The following is a 17161-nucleotide window of genomic DNA, read 5'->3' as shown; positions in this document are numbered from 1 at the left end:
TTGATTACTTTGCTCTCCTTAGGACAACAGGGAATGAAAGGTTAATAGCTTGAACAAGGAGCATGAAAAGCATCCCCACAGATAGAAAGCCATAGCAGTGACAATTAGTGCATGTGGCACACATCCTTTGCATGCAATGAGTGTAGCCACAACCTGGGGAAGTGACCTGGGGTGTGAGACTGGTGGAACCACTCTGGGCTGCTTTATTCTTCATCTTGTAAAATGAGGACATTGCTCAAATTTGCCTCCAAGGTCCCTGCCAGCTCTCAACTTTGATGAGTCTAGAAGCCTATTAACAATGTTTGTGAATTAATTTGCATTCATTGTGTTCTGAAGGGTACCAACGATCAGAACTTGTACCTTATCTCCTTCCAAGTCCCCTGTGCTCAAATCAGGCCAAGCACAAAGACAGCCATGTGCCAACCACATTAAGTCAAGTTCCCTTTTTCTGTTTCTACCAAGCTCCTGGTGGGAGGGTTGTTGGACGAGAGAGGATGCCATGGGTATGGCTGGAAGGGAAGGGAGCCTTTCAGGCTACATTCAAAAATATTGTCCCTTTTACTCTTATGATTAAAAAAAAAAATTAAGTAAGCAGTCACAACACCTTTGTGAATTTCTAAGGCAAATCCAGTCTCCACTGGTTAGAGAACCCTGGAAAACACCAATTTTGGTTTCTATGAACGGATTTAAAAATCCTGATTGATAGCCCTTGAGACTCGTGTGGACTATGGCTGCCAAGGGGCAGGTGTCCTTGTCACATATACTAAGCTTGGTCAGACAGGAGTACAAACGAGGAATGCGGTTTCCCAACCTTTAATTATTACACTTGTCTGCTCTTATTTTTACATCTACGTCTGAAGCCACAGACAAAATATTCTTTCACCCCATTGAAAAGCAAAACAGTATAAGATGAACACTTGATGATGTTGACAAGTCCTTCAGAGAAAGGGAAAAACAAAAATTAACACGAGTGAGGGCTGAGGAGGTATGATTTTTTTTTTTAATGATACTTTCATCAAGCACTGATTACGGCCATCCTAATGAGGAGGAAAAAAAATCACTACACAAAGACGGTGTTCCTTGTGAGTCTTTTTCTTGCCTGGAGTTGAAAATTACCTTAAAATTCCTCATTCTAACATTGTGAGAGCATAGAAAGCCAATCCTGTGGATAGTTTAACTCACTGAAAATGGCTTTCCCCCATTATGCACAAAGTAAATTGATGCAGTGTAAAAGTGTCTGAAAATTACCTTTGCATAATCAAATCCATGCTTTTCTTTGATGCCATTTCGACAAACAGTGTAATTATAGAAACGAGAATTCTTGATTAATCCAAGCCATTCTCGCCACCCAGGAGGGATGTAGCTGCCATTATATTCATTGAGGTATTTTCCAAAAAAGGCTGCAGCGGGGGGAAAAAGAGGATTATTTTCTCATGTGAAATGATTAATCATAAGTACATGCCTACGTATGAAATTAAGACTTGAAAAAGAGATGGTGAAATGAAAGTTAATCTAGGTAACATTAATGCCAAAACAACATTAGTGTAATACAGGGCTAGTGTTATACATTGAACAAAGGTAAGTGGCACCAAGGTACGTGGACTATGGTTTAATAAAACCACCATAATGATTATTGCACTCTTATTTCTTATGGTCCTCCTGGAATACAACCAGAATATATTCTTTTAATAAGTTGATGTAATGAAAAGAGAAGTAGCCAGTGTGAGTTTGGGCTGCTGCTAATCATGGAGCAAGTATTGGAAAGTTCAGACTCTGTAACAAAGTTTTCTAATTTACTGTTTGAGAGTTATGAATTATAAGGTCGATGCTGAAAAGCTCATCGTGGTTTTCACATATCTAGAGAACACAGATTTTTCCAAGCCAGGGAACTGTGGGAAGCTCCATCTTTATGGATATGGACAAGGTTTTAATGGCACATGGGTGTTTGTTACGTGTATTACGTGGACATCTATTATTGATAAAAAAAAAATTCTGGGAACACAAAATTTCTACACAGCTCACTAATGTTCATAGAATGACAGTGACGTAGAAGTACATGTTACACAATTTAAAAGGCCCCTGGAAGGACTTTGCAACTGTAACTTTGGCATTTCAAATCTAGATCACTCTGCAGAAGGCCTGATTGATCTTTTCCTAGACGAAGACTGTAGTTTTGCTCCTCTGCTAAATATGATAATAAAGATGATAAAGATGATAAGGACAGGGGGAGTTGGAATATCAAAGGAACCAAATGGTTATGTATTAAAGTCAAATATCTTATAATTAATTGTTAGAAGGGTGGCAATTAATGTATTATTAGGGAACTTAACTGAGAAAGAGGTGCTATTTGTAATTCTTCTGATTACACTAGGAAAACCATTACTGGTTGGTCACTTTAAGTATGAGGGAGTGGAGAAAACTTTTATTTTCTATATGTGTGTATGCATACATGTCGATGCATGGGTGTGTATAGACACAACACACATACATACCCACATTTATGCAAGTTTTACTTTTCTGATTCTTAGAAATCTGCAACATGTTGTTTTAGGAGAGACCATGTTTTGTGGCCAGCTAGATACCTACATTGAAACCACTTCCTGGCTCCACTGAGCACGTTTTATAGGTCCCTTCATTTACACATATGGCAAAAGGTTAAGTTCTCGGAAGACTGGCTTGGAATAATTTAAAAAAGAAGATGTGTGTGTGGGGGAATCCTAAAATCAAGGTACCTTAAGACAGGGGTATTAAAGTGCACATTTCTGAATCTTAAATTTATGCTATGAACTTCACATCTGGGTCTCTGTGGGACAGCCACTTAGCTTGCTTTCATCATTAATATACAATTGCCTGTAAAACATCTCCATCTGAAGGTGCTCTGCACTCATCCAAAATGCAATGAACTATTTTCCCTTTCAAATCAACTTTACTCCTCAGCTATCTTTGAATCCTCCAAGTGGCATAATCACCCACTTTTTAGATTTTACCATCCAGGGCCCCCTCTGATTTCACCTACCCCATCCTCCCCTAGCTGAGAAGTGGCTCCCTACTGTGATTCCACTCAGTGACAGGACTCAGATCTGTCTCTTCTTCCTTGGTGACTTGACATCTCATGGATGCTCACAGTGTCACTGCCGGCTCTCTGAGACAGCTGCAGGGTCTTTGCACCCTCAGTGTCACCACTTAATCTTCCCAAGGACCAGCTGTGGTCATGTCACCCTCTTATCATAATCCTGGATGACCTTTGTTGCCCACAGAGTCAAGATAAATCCTCTACCTTGCCCATCCTGGGTCTAGATAAAATCCCGATCTTTCCAGCTCATGTTTCATTTCTCTGCTAGTTGTCCCTGTCCTCCAGACAGTGTGCTCCCTTGGTTTGGGCTCTGGTTTCCATCCCTCTCTTTTTATTTTATTTCATTGGTTCTTCTTAGTTATACATATAATCCACTTTGATAAGACTATACAAGCATTGGATATATCTTATCCTAATTAGGACCCCATTCTTGTGGGTAGGCCCGATGGTGGGGTTCACTTAGGTATTTTCATATGTATTCGTACGAAAATTATTTATTCTACTTTCTTTCCTATTCCTATCCTCCTCCCTTTTGTTCTCCTTTGTCTAATCTACTGAACTTCTCTGCTCCCCCCTCCCCCTTATTGTGGTTTAGCTTCCACACATCAGCCAAAATATTTGAACTTTGGTTCTTAGAGATTGGCTTATTTTGCTTAGCAAGATATTCTCCAGATCCATCTATTCACTGGCAAATGTCATAGAGTTATTTTTCTTTATGGCTGAGTAACATTTCATTATGTATATATATATATATATATATATATATATATATATATATATATATCACAATGTCATTATCCATTTATCTGTTGGTGGGCATCTGGATTGGTTCCATAGCTTAGCTATTGTGAATTCTGCTGCTATAAACATTGATGTGGCTGTGTCACTGTGGTATACAGATGTTAAATCCTTTGGATATATGCAAAGGAGTGGGATAACTCCATCAATTGGTGGTTCCATTTCTAGTTTTTTGAGGAATCTCCACACTGCTCTCCAGAGGGGTTGTACCAATTTGCAGGTGCTGGGAAAACTGGAGATCCATTTGTAACAGAATGAAAGTTAATCCATTTCTCTCACCCTTCACAAAACTCAACTCAAGTGGAACTCAAAGAACTAGGAATTAGGCCAGAAACCCTGCTCCTACCAGAAGCAAAGGTGGGCCCAACACTTCAGCTTATTGGTACAGAAACTGACTTTCTGAACAAGACTTCGACAGCTCAAGAAATATAATCAAAAAATCAATAAATGGGAAAGCATCAGAATAATCAGCTTCTTTACAGCAAAAGAAACCATCAGGAGCATGAAGAGAGAACCTACAGAATGGGAGAAAAATCTTTGCCACCTGTACCTCAGGTACGGGCATGAACTACCTGGATATACAAAGAACTCAAGGAGCTTAACACCAAAACAAATAAATAAATACATCCCACAAATAACTCAATCAATATATGGACAAAGGAACTGGACAGGCACTTCAAAAGAAGAAATACGAACCATCAACAAGTATATAAAAAATGTTCAATGTCACTAGAAATTAGAGAAATGCAAGTTCAAGTTACACTGAGATTCCATCTCCCTGGAGTCAGAATGGCCATGATCAAGAACACAAGTAACAATAAGTGTTGGCGAGGATGTGGGGAGAAGGTGACACCCTCTACTGTGGCTTGTACTGTGGTCTCCCTCTGCCTTTTGATGGATCCTCCATCTCCTTCACGCCCTTGTCTGATCCCGCAGCAGGGTGTCCTGTGGCTCTCATGTCATCTTCCCTTTCTCAGCTGTGGTTGGTCATCTCTGTAGGGAACCCCTCTTTGGCAGAGGCTTTTGGAGAGGAGATACTGCCTTGGCCTCATCTCCATCCTTGAACACATCACAGTTTCCATCTTTTTTTTGTTCCTTGAGCTGGGGTTCATGGAACACAATGTGAAGTTCTGGGGATCCTGCAAGTTACCGAATTTTTTGTGTGTGTGTTTTCACTTGAATTACAAGTTTTTAAAACTGATTCGATTTTCTGAAATATTTTCATAAAATAGAGCTTCCGAGTTCCTGATGTTGATATTTCTTTCATTTTCTTTGGGGAAAAAAAATCTGAGAAACATGGCTATGTTCATTTACTTGTGGAATCTGCGAGTGAGTGAACCAATCAAGAAATCAGCCAAGTACTGCCTTTCCCAGAATCCTGCCTGAGTGCGGGACAAAGTGTCAGAGGGTCTGGAGTCAAATGGCTCAGGATTTCCCTTCGAGCTGACTGTGTGCATGAAGAATTTCTCTCACCTTTAGAGACGGCTCGACCTTTCACATAGAACCACAGAATGATTTTCCTTTCTGACCAAATGCATCATGACTTAGAGACACAGGCAGCAGACTAGGGTCACACTCCAGCAATAGTTTGTTCAGAAGAGGACCGTTTCCAAGAGCCTGGTATTTAAGAACCTCAGGCTTGGCTCTCTTCTTTGGCTTCCTCTTCCTCCTCCTCCTCCTCCTTCTCCTTCTCCTCCTCCTCATCCTCTCCCTCCTCCTCTTCTTTCTCTCCCTCCTCCTCCTCTTCCTCCTCCTCCTCTTTTTCCTCCTCAGGCCCCCCCACCCCCAACTTTTCTCTTCTTTTACTTCCAAGAGGAAAAAGCACAGTGGTTTAGAAATATAAACCCTACAGCCAGCCTGCCTGGGTTGAAATCTTAGCTCTGCTGGGGCCAGCCATTTATCCACAGGCCAGATCCCTCACCTTTCCCCACTCCTATCCCCTTTGTAAAGCTCAAGGATAATGAGAGTAATAATTGTGGCCGGATGGTTGTGAGGACTAAATGAGTTAATCCACATGGAATGTATCTCTACATACCTTGGCTCATTCAGTGCTGCTACTCTTAGTATTATTATCATCATCGCCACCATCATTATGCTTGTACCACCCCATCTTCCGATTTTAAATACTTTACCACTCGGCAGTGCAAGGAAATCTTGCTTTACCCTGTGCTCTGTATCATGCATTTGAAAGCATCTCCTGAGACATTATATACTTTTTTTTTTTTTTAACCACCTGATAGGACTTAGATTTGGGAAATAAATTCTCCCCCATTTGGCTTACATCTTCCTGTTTAATTAGTTTTAATTTTTTTTCTTGCTACTTTTAGAGTTTGTTTTTGTTTTTATTCTTTTCCTTCCTCCTTCTCAAGGCAGCCATGCCAAGTCAGTCCTGCCCTCCCTCATTGTTTAACGTTTTAGTTATTTTGTAGTGTTTTCTACCCATTGCCATGGCTATCACCCTTTGCCTTAATCCTTCCCTTGTAAATTACTCCTTTAAGTCTCTTAATAGTCCTTGTTATTGGCTTCAGAACTCCCTCCAGGTTTTTGGTGTCTTTGTGTTAATGGAGTGTGAAAAATGTACTTAGGATTCCAGATGTGCCCTCACCCATCACACTTGTTCCAAGCCAGACCAGGCCCTCCTGTGTCAGGATGCGACATTCAGTACCACCGTCAGCCTCAAGTCACTCTGGCCTTTATTTGTTGGCTCATGACATTGAGACTCATTTGTAATCACTCCTGGCCTCTTTGGACATTGCATTTCTTGGCAGCACACTGCAATTGATTATCTGGGCTTCTAATTATTTTTCTCCAGATGTATTAAATCTCTTCCTCCCTCCCTAAGGTGAATTTTGTCTTCTTGCCCATATTGCCTTTCAGCCCATGTAGAGGTTATGGATAGTCCAAAGTGATTCTATCCTTTGGCAGCGGCAATTCAACCCAACTGCTACTATCTGAATACATGCATACACGACATGTACGGGACCTTCTAGATCATTCTTTTCTTTTGAATGCCATTAAACACTTCCCTTCACAGCTGTTTCAGAAAGTGGTAGGAGATGGGGCAACAGGGAGAAAGTTAAGAAAGACCTGATCATAATTATTGTTGGATGTGGCCTGTGCTACTTCTGTCTAAATCTGTTACATAATCCTTAGAAAAGTTTCCTTAATCTATTTGAAGCAAAAGCATCTATTTTTAAGTGAGAATAGCCATACAACAGATCTGATCCTGCAGAAGTCAATTTTTTTAAGTATATGAAACGATAGATAAATTATAATTCTACTCCATGTAGTTTATAGATAAAGGAATACCAGGGTTTCATGATAAATATGCATAATTTTGAACCAAGCTGAAATTTTGATATATGTCAGTTTGTATACATGAGTCTGGTTTCCTCAACAAGATTTTAAGTCTGGTGAACACATGAAATTTATAATTTAGCTCTTCATAGCCCAGTGTCTAAAGCATTTCAAACATACTATAGTTGAATGAATGTATGCTGTTTCATGTTCATGTCCCTATCAAAAATCTGTAGCACCATAATACATAAAAATAAGAATATTAGGTCTTACTTTAAGTGAAGTCTACATTTAAATAAATCTCATACTACAGAATAAATACACTTGCTATAAATAACAAATTTTGCAATGTAAAAGACATAAAATTAGAAAATAGATTAATTTGTCTAAATGGATTAATTACAAAAGGATTCTTTACAAAAAGACTTATTGTAAACCCAGGCTTGATGGTAAGAATATGTAATCCCAGGTACTCAGGAGACTGAGGCAGGAGGATCACTTGAGTTCAGGAGATCAGTCTGGTCAACATAGTTAGACCCCTTGTCAAAAAAAGAAAAATTTTTATTGCAGATCTTTATTAAATATACCTCCTTCCACTTGTGACATGAAGTAGAATTAGTAGAATTAAATTAAAATTAACTCTTGTGTGATTTTATTATATTGTCTTATAATTTGAATACTATATTTTTTAAAAAGAATCAATATAATACTTAGAGTGGATACAATAAAGTTACAATATAATTTTGAACAGAAAAGGAAGTTTAATAATATTTGCATTATATAGGTTGGAAAACTGGACTGAGTCCTCAAAACAAACTAAGGATAGCAAAGGATGGGACTCTAGATCCTTCCATCTTACTTCAGGACTTTCCTTTTGCATGAGATAGTACCTCTCAACTGTGGCTGATTATTTTAACCTTAAAACTGGATGTGCTAAATTTTATATTAACATCTGTGCCCTCCTAAGAAATTCAAACCTTTTTTTTTTTTTTAAAAAAAAGCAGATTTGGGGCAGCATATTCATTTTTATAATAGATGATACACTGCCATTCCTGCTTCACTTTTTAGAGCAAAATACAAAAGACACATTACTGCATTTTTTCCCTCCTTGAACATTTAAGCTCTTAAAGACTCATGTTTTCCATGAGTAAAGTTAGAAGAATTTAGGCTATAACCGGTCCAAAAATATGCCTAAATTCTGAAAAAGAAAAACCAAGTCATACGATGGTAAATATAATATTGGATCAATTCAATTCATTTAAATCCATGTATTCTGGATGCCTCCCAAAACAAGCCTCTTAGTAATTTGTCTTCTTGGAGCTGTTTGTTCTTCATAAAATTTATGGCTGCTTTGTGTTTTCTCTAGATGGATATTTATGTATAATATATATTTCAGTTTCCTTTATTATTTTTCTTGGTTTGCAGCTAAATAGTCCAAACAATAAATTCATTATCAGGGAGGTAATGAAACCTTTATACGTCAGTTATTTCCTCCTCTAGGTTAGTGTCTCATAAATAATTATGTCAGTTTAATATCTACTCACCACCACTCATAATTCCTTAACACATCTGTCATTCTTATGTGCTTATTTGTGCAATTTCAAATGGGTCACAATCCATGGCTAGATCAATAATTATTGTCACAGAAACATCTTTGTTTCCTAATAGTCTGAGATGTTTTCAATATTTTCTCAGAGATAAATTTAAATTATATCAATCTCTATCACTGCCACCAATTTTTAATCTCTCTGATTTACTAATAGGTACGTCAACAGTTATTTTCTGAAGTGCATATTATCCTGTTCCTACTCCAAAGTATTTGGAAATGTCCTTGTTCCCCTTAAAGAATTCCCTGTATTTTGTAGGAGTGAGCACTATAAATTCCCTCATTACCCAAGCACATCAACCCTTGGGGAGAAGGGTGACTTTCAAATCAGACTTAGTTTCCAGGGGCTAATCTGTTCTCCCTGGAGAAAGACCTGGGCTGGAGCAGGCTTGCTGGGCAGCAGAGGGGAAGCCTCAGGGTGCACTCACAGTAGCATCCTAGGCACAACCCTTCAGATCAGGGTAGCACACTGGACAGAACCCTGAACACTGGTGCCTGCTCTTCTCATTATAACATCAACATAGCTTTAGCAAGTCTCTTCAATCATTGGGTCTAAATTTGCTTCTCTGAAAATAAGGGGATTAAACTAAACAATCTCTGGGTTTTATTCAAACCCTTAAAATCCATTACTGGGTGAATACAGCCTAGTATAATTGAAACAAGTTCCAGAATATACTTACACTTCTTAGAAACAACCGATTTGTTTTTATTTGTTTTTCACTAGTGACCCAGTGAACTTTGCAATGAATAGTGATTCCATTTTTGCTTTTGCCATCTGGAAGCTTATTTTTAAATAAACAGCCTTTCCCTACAACTCCATGAAGTTTGTATACCAACCTTTGCCTTGACTTTAACTAATTTACTTTTTTTCTATTTGCCAAGTTTTTTTTTTTTTTTTTTTTTTTTTTATACTGGGAATTGAACCCAGGGGTGCTTAACCACTGAGCACCCAGCCCTTTTAATATTTTATTTAGAGACAGGGTTCACTGAATTGCTTAGAGCCTCCCTAAGTTGCTAAGACTGGCTCCGAACTCGAGATTCTCCTGCTTCAGCCCCCGAGGTGCTGGGATTATAGGTGTGCGCCACTGTGCCTGGATGTTTGCCAAGTTCTTATTGCTCCGTATCCTATTGTGTTCTTTGTGTCTCTGTAAGGCATTTTGGAAGAAGGCAGGATGAATAACATGTAAAGAAATAAGATGATAAAAAGAGAAAGGAGTTTGGAGTCAGATGTGCAGAGTTCCTTCCACCACTGGCTGGCCAGCAACCCATTGGTTACAAGGGTGAAATCTCCCTTTCCAAGATTGCTGTAAGTACTATGTGAGGTAGCTAAAGTGCCCAGCACAGAGTAGGTAAGCAACAAAAGCTAACTCCCTCTTTCTTCTTTTCCCTGAGTTAGCCCTGAAACAAATTAGCACACCCTTTTTGACCGTTCTAGGTCCTGATTGGCCTGTGATTCACCTTACGTCTCTATTCCTCACGGCAATCACCATCCATATACTCTGGATAGATAGGGTGAGCGCCCCAGCCCTCCCAGCTCCAGGTCTGCTGCTAAGGGTGAAATTATAGGGAGCCTGGGAGTTGAAAGGTATTGATTTCACACAATACTTCCCAGGAGCAAAACACAATTTGGTGTTTAAAATCGGGAACCAGGCTTTGGGGGACCATTTCTGCTTCTGCCTCTGAGCTGGTTACACAACATTTGAAACCCTCACCTCCGTTATAAAACATAGCCAAGTACGTTTGCCGTCTGGGGAACTTACAGGGATGTTTGATGGATTTTCAAATTGCTTTAGAGTCCTCAGATGAAAGGTGCTATAAATTTAAATCACTAATGTGAGAAAACACACTTGGATAAGGCACTCTCTACAACCTCCCTGTAACCTAGTTTCTCTCTGAAGCAGAAGCAAACACCCTTGAGATCACACGAGAAGCTGCTTCTGCGAGGAAAGATCTTAAGCAGCCTCTGAATGAGGATACTATCATAGGCACAATCAATATTTTCATCCATAAATAACCAGTAGTAAGTGCCCACGGAGTACTCTGCAAAAAAAAAAAAAAGCAAATGGCCACATATTTCCTGAGTCCAGTGGGAAAGATTAATTTCATTTTTAAAGGAGGTTTAAGAGAATATTTATCTGAAATCCTTTACTTTTAAACCTTCAGCATAGAAAAACTATCGCCCTGAGAATCATTTCCAATAAACTTTCATGGTAACATTTTTAATTCTTATGAATAAATCTAGATGGTTCTGTAGGAAAACAACAACAACAACAACAACACCCAGCTCCTATTTTTGTATGCCCCCCCCACCCCCCGCCCACCTGTCTTCATTTTGTTCCATGATGAAATAATCTGAAAAGCTAAGGTTAGTGTCCAGTGCTGGGGGAATAAGGACTTTGAGGGTAACATCCTCAGGGGGAGTCTTGCTTCTTTCTCATTAAGTTTGCCATGATATATTTATAACACCTCTTGAAAGAGTTTCCCAGTTTTCAAAACACCAACTAACTAAGGACTTCCTCTTGCCCTGTGTATGTTATACAATGCTAGCAGGAATAGCTAGATAGCAAGATGGAGGTGAACACTTGAGATATAAAAAGAACCACAACTTAAACTAAAGCAACCAAGTCCTATTAACTGTGTGAATAAATAAATAGGGTACACACTGGCTTGTTCATTCCATTATTCATTCATTCAATAAGTAATTTTGACCATCTGCCACGTCCCAGACCCTAAGCAGCTCGAAGATACTTGCTAATTTTTCCCTGAAATAATAAGTAGGAATTTGTGAACAGCTAAGGAAAGCTGCAAGTTGTACCATGGCCCCTTGAGATTGGCAGGTTGGAGTGAGGAGGTAAATGGGACACACACTCTTTGTTGCAGGTTATTATTCTAGGACATTTTAGCCACTAGATGCCCAGGAGAGTATGACACTTTCCGATCATGTCCATGGAGCACCCTTCTGATCTTTCTCTAAGGGATCTTTCTGGTACATTCTTCAGAGTAAAAAAGTCAGTGCTCACCTTCTGAATATGGTTTGTCTACTCTGAAACTCATATTTATGTTTGATTTTCATTATGGTGGTTTTGGGAAGTTGGGTCTTTAAGAGGTGATCACGGGAGTGGATTCATCCCCTTGAGAGCAGGTTGCTATAAAGCAAGTCTGCCCTTTGTGTTCTGTCTCTTCTGCATGTGCTCTTACATGTTTTTGCCATATGACACAGTACAAAGCCCTTACCAAAGCTGCCCCCATGCTTCTGGACTCCTCAGGCTCCAGAACCTTGAGATGAATAAATTTCTTCTGTTACAAATTACCCTGTCTCGGGTATTTGGCTATAGCAACAGCACATGGATGAAGACAGTAAGGGATGGGGAGGATTCTGACAGAGAAGAGAGAAACTAGACTAGTTTAGAGGCTTGTGGGAACTTTATATCTATCACACTCTACAATGCATTTTCCTGTGTCTAAAAAGACATCGTAGCAGAGGTTCATGGGCTAGAAACGTCATCCTTTACCTGTTCTGTAGCCAGTGTTGTTAAGATATACAGCGAAGGTCCGAGGTTCGTGCATGGCCTGCCAGGAGGGCGAAGAGCAGTTCTCATTGTTGGTGTAGACATTATGGTTGTGCACATACTTCCCGGTGAGCAAGGACGACCGGGACGGGCAGCACATAGGCGTGGTCACAAAGGCATTGGTGAAGGTGGCCCCCCCATGCTCCATAATCTTCCTTGTCTTATTCATGACCTGCAGGGACCCTGAAAGGCACAATTCCAGTGTTGTTCAGCGAAGTGCACATGTCACTCAATGTCTCTGTTCCCCTGACTTATCAATTTCCTTCCCTGACTTGAAGGAGTCTATAATTTGATCGCTGCTCATTTCCAAAACAAACGAAACATTTGGGATCCTATCATCTCAAGTAGATTCTGGGATAATAAACACATTTCAGCTTTTCCCCTCTTTAATCACAAAAGGGAAAAAAATGCAAGTTAATCTGATAATTAAAGCTAGAATTTTAGATATGGAGCACATTCAAAGGTCAGCAGCCCTTTGAAGATTAAGAACAAATAACCTATTACACGGAGTATCAAAAACTCCTGCCCGACACACATGAAAATGCTAGCAACATTGCAGAGATTATCACACACAGTACCTCAAACATATGATGAGGGATAAAAATCACTTAGAAAAGTACCCCACCCATAATGCTTATGTCTAATTACAAAAAAAAAAAAAATCTTCAAAGAAACTTGCTATCCTCTAGCAAGCTAATTAACTGACTGCCAATGTTTCTATCAGGACAGGACCACAAGTTCATATTTTGACCAGTTTACGTGTAATTTGAAAAAAAAAAAAACATAGCTCATTTGCTTGTGAAAGAAGTAGGATTCTATTATACTCGAAAAAGTACCTGCATGATTGTAAAATATTTCATTTTAACTGTGAGGATGGAATGGTAACATAAGATTGCTAAGAAAGGAAGGGGAAAAAAAAATCTATTTCGATTACCCAGTCAAACCCTGCAGCTGAAACACATCCAAACACTGCAGAAAAGCACTGGCCAGAATTCAATAGGCTTTTCAGGCCTTGTCAAGAAATGCACTGCAGAGCGCTCCAGCCAAGCCCATTGCATTTGAATCCTGGAGCCACAGATTCCCAACAGGTCCCACTCCTCCAAAGAAAGGGAGAAAGTCTGTTTTCCAGCAAGGAAAGAAATCATAATGCAAACCAGGCAAGCATTCAGAGCAGAAGAGAAGCATGAAGTGGTCCAAAAGGCTACAGTTAGCCTGATTTCTTCATGTATTAACTTTTTCTGTTCACACGATGCATATGAGAATAGGAAGAAGGTTTCTTTTGGTCACATTAGGACTCTCTGAATATGCTGCAGCAAGGGGAGGACTCCAAACTGCTCTTTTTCTTCTGGTCGTCTTTAGGGAATCGAGTAGCCTTTTTGTAAGTCAAGTCAATAACACGCAGTGAGCCCCCCACTTTATTCTGGACACTGTAACTTAGTACTCTGGACTGTCCACCCTGTACCACCCAGCCCCAAAGTATAGCATTACATTACCCAAAGAAATGGAAAATTCTCTGCCTCTAGACTTCAGTAGTAAAGTCTCCAGATGAGAACCTACATACAGAAATCGCCCGGGGATGTTTGCAAGGCAACACACATGGAAGAATGTGGATATAGAAGTAGCACTAGAGTAAGGCTAGAGGGTCTTGAATGAATGCTTAATAGAAGCTCTGAAAGGAGAAATGAGGACAAATGGAAGGAAAGAAGAAAGAAAATGTTGAATGGGTGAAGTGATGTGGGGGAGAAGGCACAACAGGTGATGCTCTGGAGGTGGGAAGAAGCAAGTGGAACCAAGTGAATGGCACATTGATTTCCTGGCATGGAAAGGAATATGGAGAATTATCTTGATGAAATGTGGGAAGCAAGAGTTAGCAAGTAGCTTGGATGCTGGGCAGAGACATCCAGATTTGACACAAGAGACGAAGTGAAGGCAAAGTGGGTTCTTTGCTAAAGGCATGAACATGATCCAAAAGTCTTTGAGAGGTGTTGCTGTGGCAGCGATGGCATGTGGGACCAGGAGGCTCCACCAAGGGTACAGACAGCCAAGAGCTTGCTGAAGCCGGCCAGCCCTGAGGAGAGAACTTGGACCACACTGTACCCGTCTGACACAGAGATTCTAAGAAGCAGATCCAAGAGATGTCATAATGCATCAGAGGCTGTGAGCTGACTAACACCTCCAAGTTTTCAGCCTAGGAAGAAAGCTGGAAAAGTGATTGTTTCACTGATGGAGAGGAAGTAACTAGAAAGGAATATGCACCATAGAAGTAGTGTGTTTTTCTGTTTGTGTCAGTTGAACATATGGAGGAACACCCTGGAGATATACCAACGAACAGAGATGTGCAAGAGGAAGAGAATAGGAAATGCTACCGAAGGTGTCCATTCACCTCCTTCTTTCCCCTCTTTCTATATCTGCAGGGCTTCTCACTGTAGTGCTTGAATTTTGAGAAAACAGCAAACATTGTTGATGTATTTTCATTGCCTAATAGTCTATTTCAAAAAATGAGCTCTGAGTTTCCTTTAATGCCCTGCTTCTAACCAGTCCACCTGTCAAAGGGAATGATGAAGACATTTGGTCCCCACAGGCACTGTTTACAGTGCAGCTCAGCCGATGGGGTTCTTGGAAGTGGGCATCTGGCTTAATTTCTCAGTTAAGAAAAAAATGCTGAGATAATGCTTGCTCAATTTTTAAAATTCACCTGAAAAGTAGAACCTGAGCCCACCTTGGTTTAGTAAATCGGGGACGGGGTCTGGGAGTTTGCATTTCTAACAAGCTCTCTAGTGGTACATAAGCTGCCTCTTGGTGGACCAGACTTGGAAGAGGAATGACAGGTTGGACAGAGAGTCAGGGAAACCCAGAACTGGCAAATGCTGAGACCACTTCCATAAGATACACCACAGACAGGACTTCATCTAGGCAAGGTTCCCGTCTTTGTGTTTCACATGCATTGATTCACTTAATCCTGACAATGACCCTTGGTGGTGCGGGCTGTTAATGATGGTTCCTATATTCCAGATGGTGAAACTGAGGTGCACAGGGTTGATTCCATGCTTAGGGCCACACAGAGCCTCACCACCAGAGTCCAGATGCAACTGCAAGCAGTCTGCCCCTGAGGCTGCACTCTTAAGCTCCTTCTAGGCTGAATACTGGCCAGGACATTGATGTTTTCAAGATTGAGAAAAAGAAATGATGTCTGTTTGCTGTCAGGAAGGGTCTTACTTTCTGCCGTCTCATCTTTGCTTCATCTGGCTTCTTGGGGGGGGGGATGCCAACAGACACAAATGCCTGTGTCTTGTCTCCTTCAGGGCTTTAATGATCTCAGTACTCAGGCCCAGGTGAAGGAGAGAGGGCTGCAGATGGTCTGTCTTCAGCAGGGCCTTCACATACTGGCATGAATTGCTGCATCTCATCTTGATGCACTCAGGGTGCAGGTAGATGATGGAGCACAGAATCCAGACCGCTTCACTTTGCTGAGGTGGTGTGCTCCAGCAAAGAGAACCCAGGCACCCTTGTCCCTTCTATGGCTGCGCACTGATGAACGTTGGCAACACCCCTGCCTTGCATCTACTGCCACTGTGACTGCACCTCTGCACCTTGGTTTTTTCACTGACAAGCTTTACCCAGGACTATTCTGTAACATAACACATTGTTAGGCATTCACAAGTGTTGATAGCAGTAGGAGGAACAGCTTTGTGCTGTAGCTCTGTATTTCCCTGGGTTTCAAGTCTTAAATGCTATTTTTCTTTGCAGTACTGGGGATCAAATTCAGGGCTTCATGCACGCTAGGCAAGCCCTCTACCATTGAGCGCTTTCTCTCTCTCTCTCTCTCTCTCTCTCTCTCTCTCTCTCTCTATATATATATATATATATATATATATATATATATATGATTTTTTTGGTACTAAGGATTGAACCCAGAGACACTCAACCACTGAGCCACATCCCCAGCCCAATTTTGTATTTTATTAGAGGCAGAGTGTCACTGAGTTGCTCAATGCCTGAGGCTGGCTTTGAACTCGAGATTCTCCTGTCTCGGCCTCCAGAACTGCTGAGATTTACAGGTGTGCACCACCTCACCCAGCCATAAAATGCTGTTCTTGATTGAATGCTATCTTGTGCAGAAAGTTGAGATCTATCCCGATGGTGAGCAGATATCTTTTGTGTGTTTCTCTTTCTTGAAAACATTGGTGTCAAAGCCAGTACTCAGCCTGGATGGAGTTTAACAGTGTGGTTTTAGGGAAGACCTGCATTTGGATCTGGGTTCTGCTGTTGAAGCTCAGTGGAGTCCCGATCCTCAGTACATGATTCACCCTGGGCACCTTGTTTTCTTCATTTGGAATACAGGAAGATTCTTTATTATTTGAACAATTATTTCATGGGAACAATATGAAGCATAAGCAAGATTTACAGGGTAGGGCTCAGGAGGATAAGACTGAGAAGTAAAACAGCCCTGAACTTAACCTTGTGGGGAAATGTCCAGATTTTGCCACAGACTAGCTTGAGCGAGTCATTCAACCTCTTTGGCTTGCATTCATCTGTAAAATGGAGCTGAGACAGCTCTTCTGACTAGTGCCCAGGGTTGTTGAGGAGCAGGTAACTTGATGCTGTTCAGGGACCCCAGGTGAGGTGTGCTGCAGATGTGGTTGTACAATTGCCCCGTCAGATCTGCAGTTTTCCACCGTGGTTTCAACCAACTGCAGGTTGAAAACATTCGGGAAAAAAAATTGTACCTGTACTGAACACACACAGGTTTTTTTCTTGTCATGATTCCCTAAACAACACAATACAGTATAGTTACTATTTACATAGCATTTATATGGT

The 17161-nt window shown here is 40.6% G+C and overlaps 1 protein-coding gene across 1 annotated transcript in view; it reads right to left on the bottom strand.

The window, feature by feature from the left end:
* The window catches only part of LOC113177100 (extracellular sulfatase Sulf-1), a 148722-nt gene that overhangs the window by 51757 nt on the left and 79804 nt on the right, over positions 1 to 17161 (bottom strand). Inside the window, 2 exon segments of the mRNA XM_077800415.1 lie at positions 1249 to 1400; positions 12287 to 12526. Coding sequence (XP_077656541.1) covers positions 1249 to 1400; positions 12287 to 12526 — 392 coding nt within the window.

The sequence above is a fragment of the Urocitellus parryii genome, chromosome 7 (assembly GCF_045843805.1).
Source record: "Urocitellus parryii isolate mUroPar1 chromosome 7, mUroPar1.hap1, whole genome shotgun sequence".
NCBI lineage: Eukaryota > Metazoa > Chordata > Mammalia > Rodentia > Sciuridae > Urocitellus > Urocitellus parryii.
The sequence above is the reverse complement of the archived record's forward strand: the minus strand, read 5'-3'. Positions and strand labels throughout refer to the sequence as shown.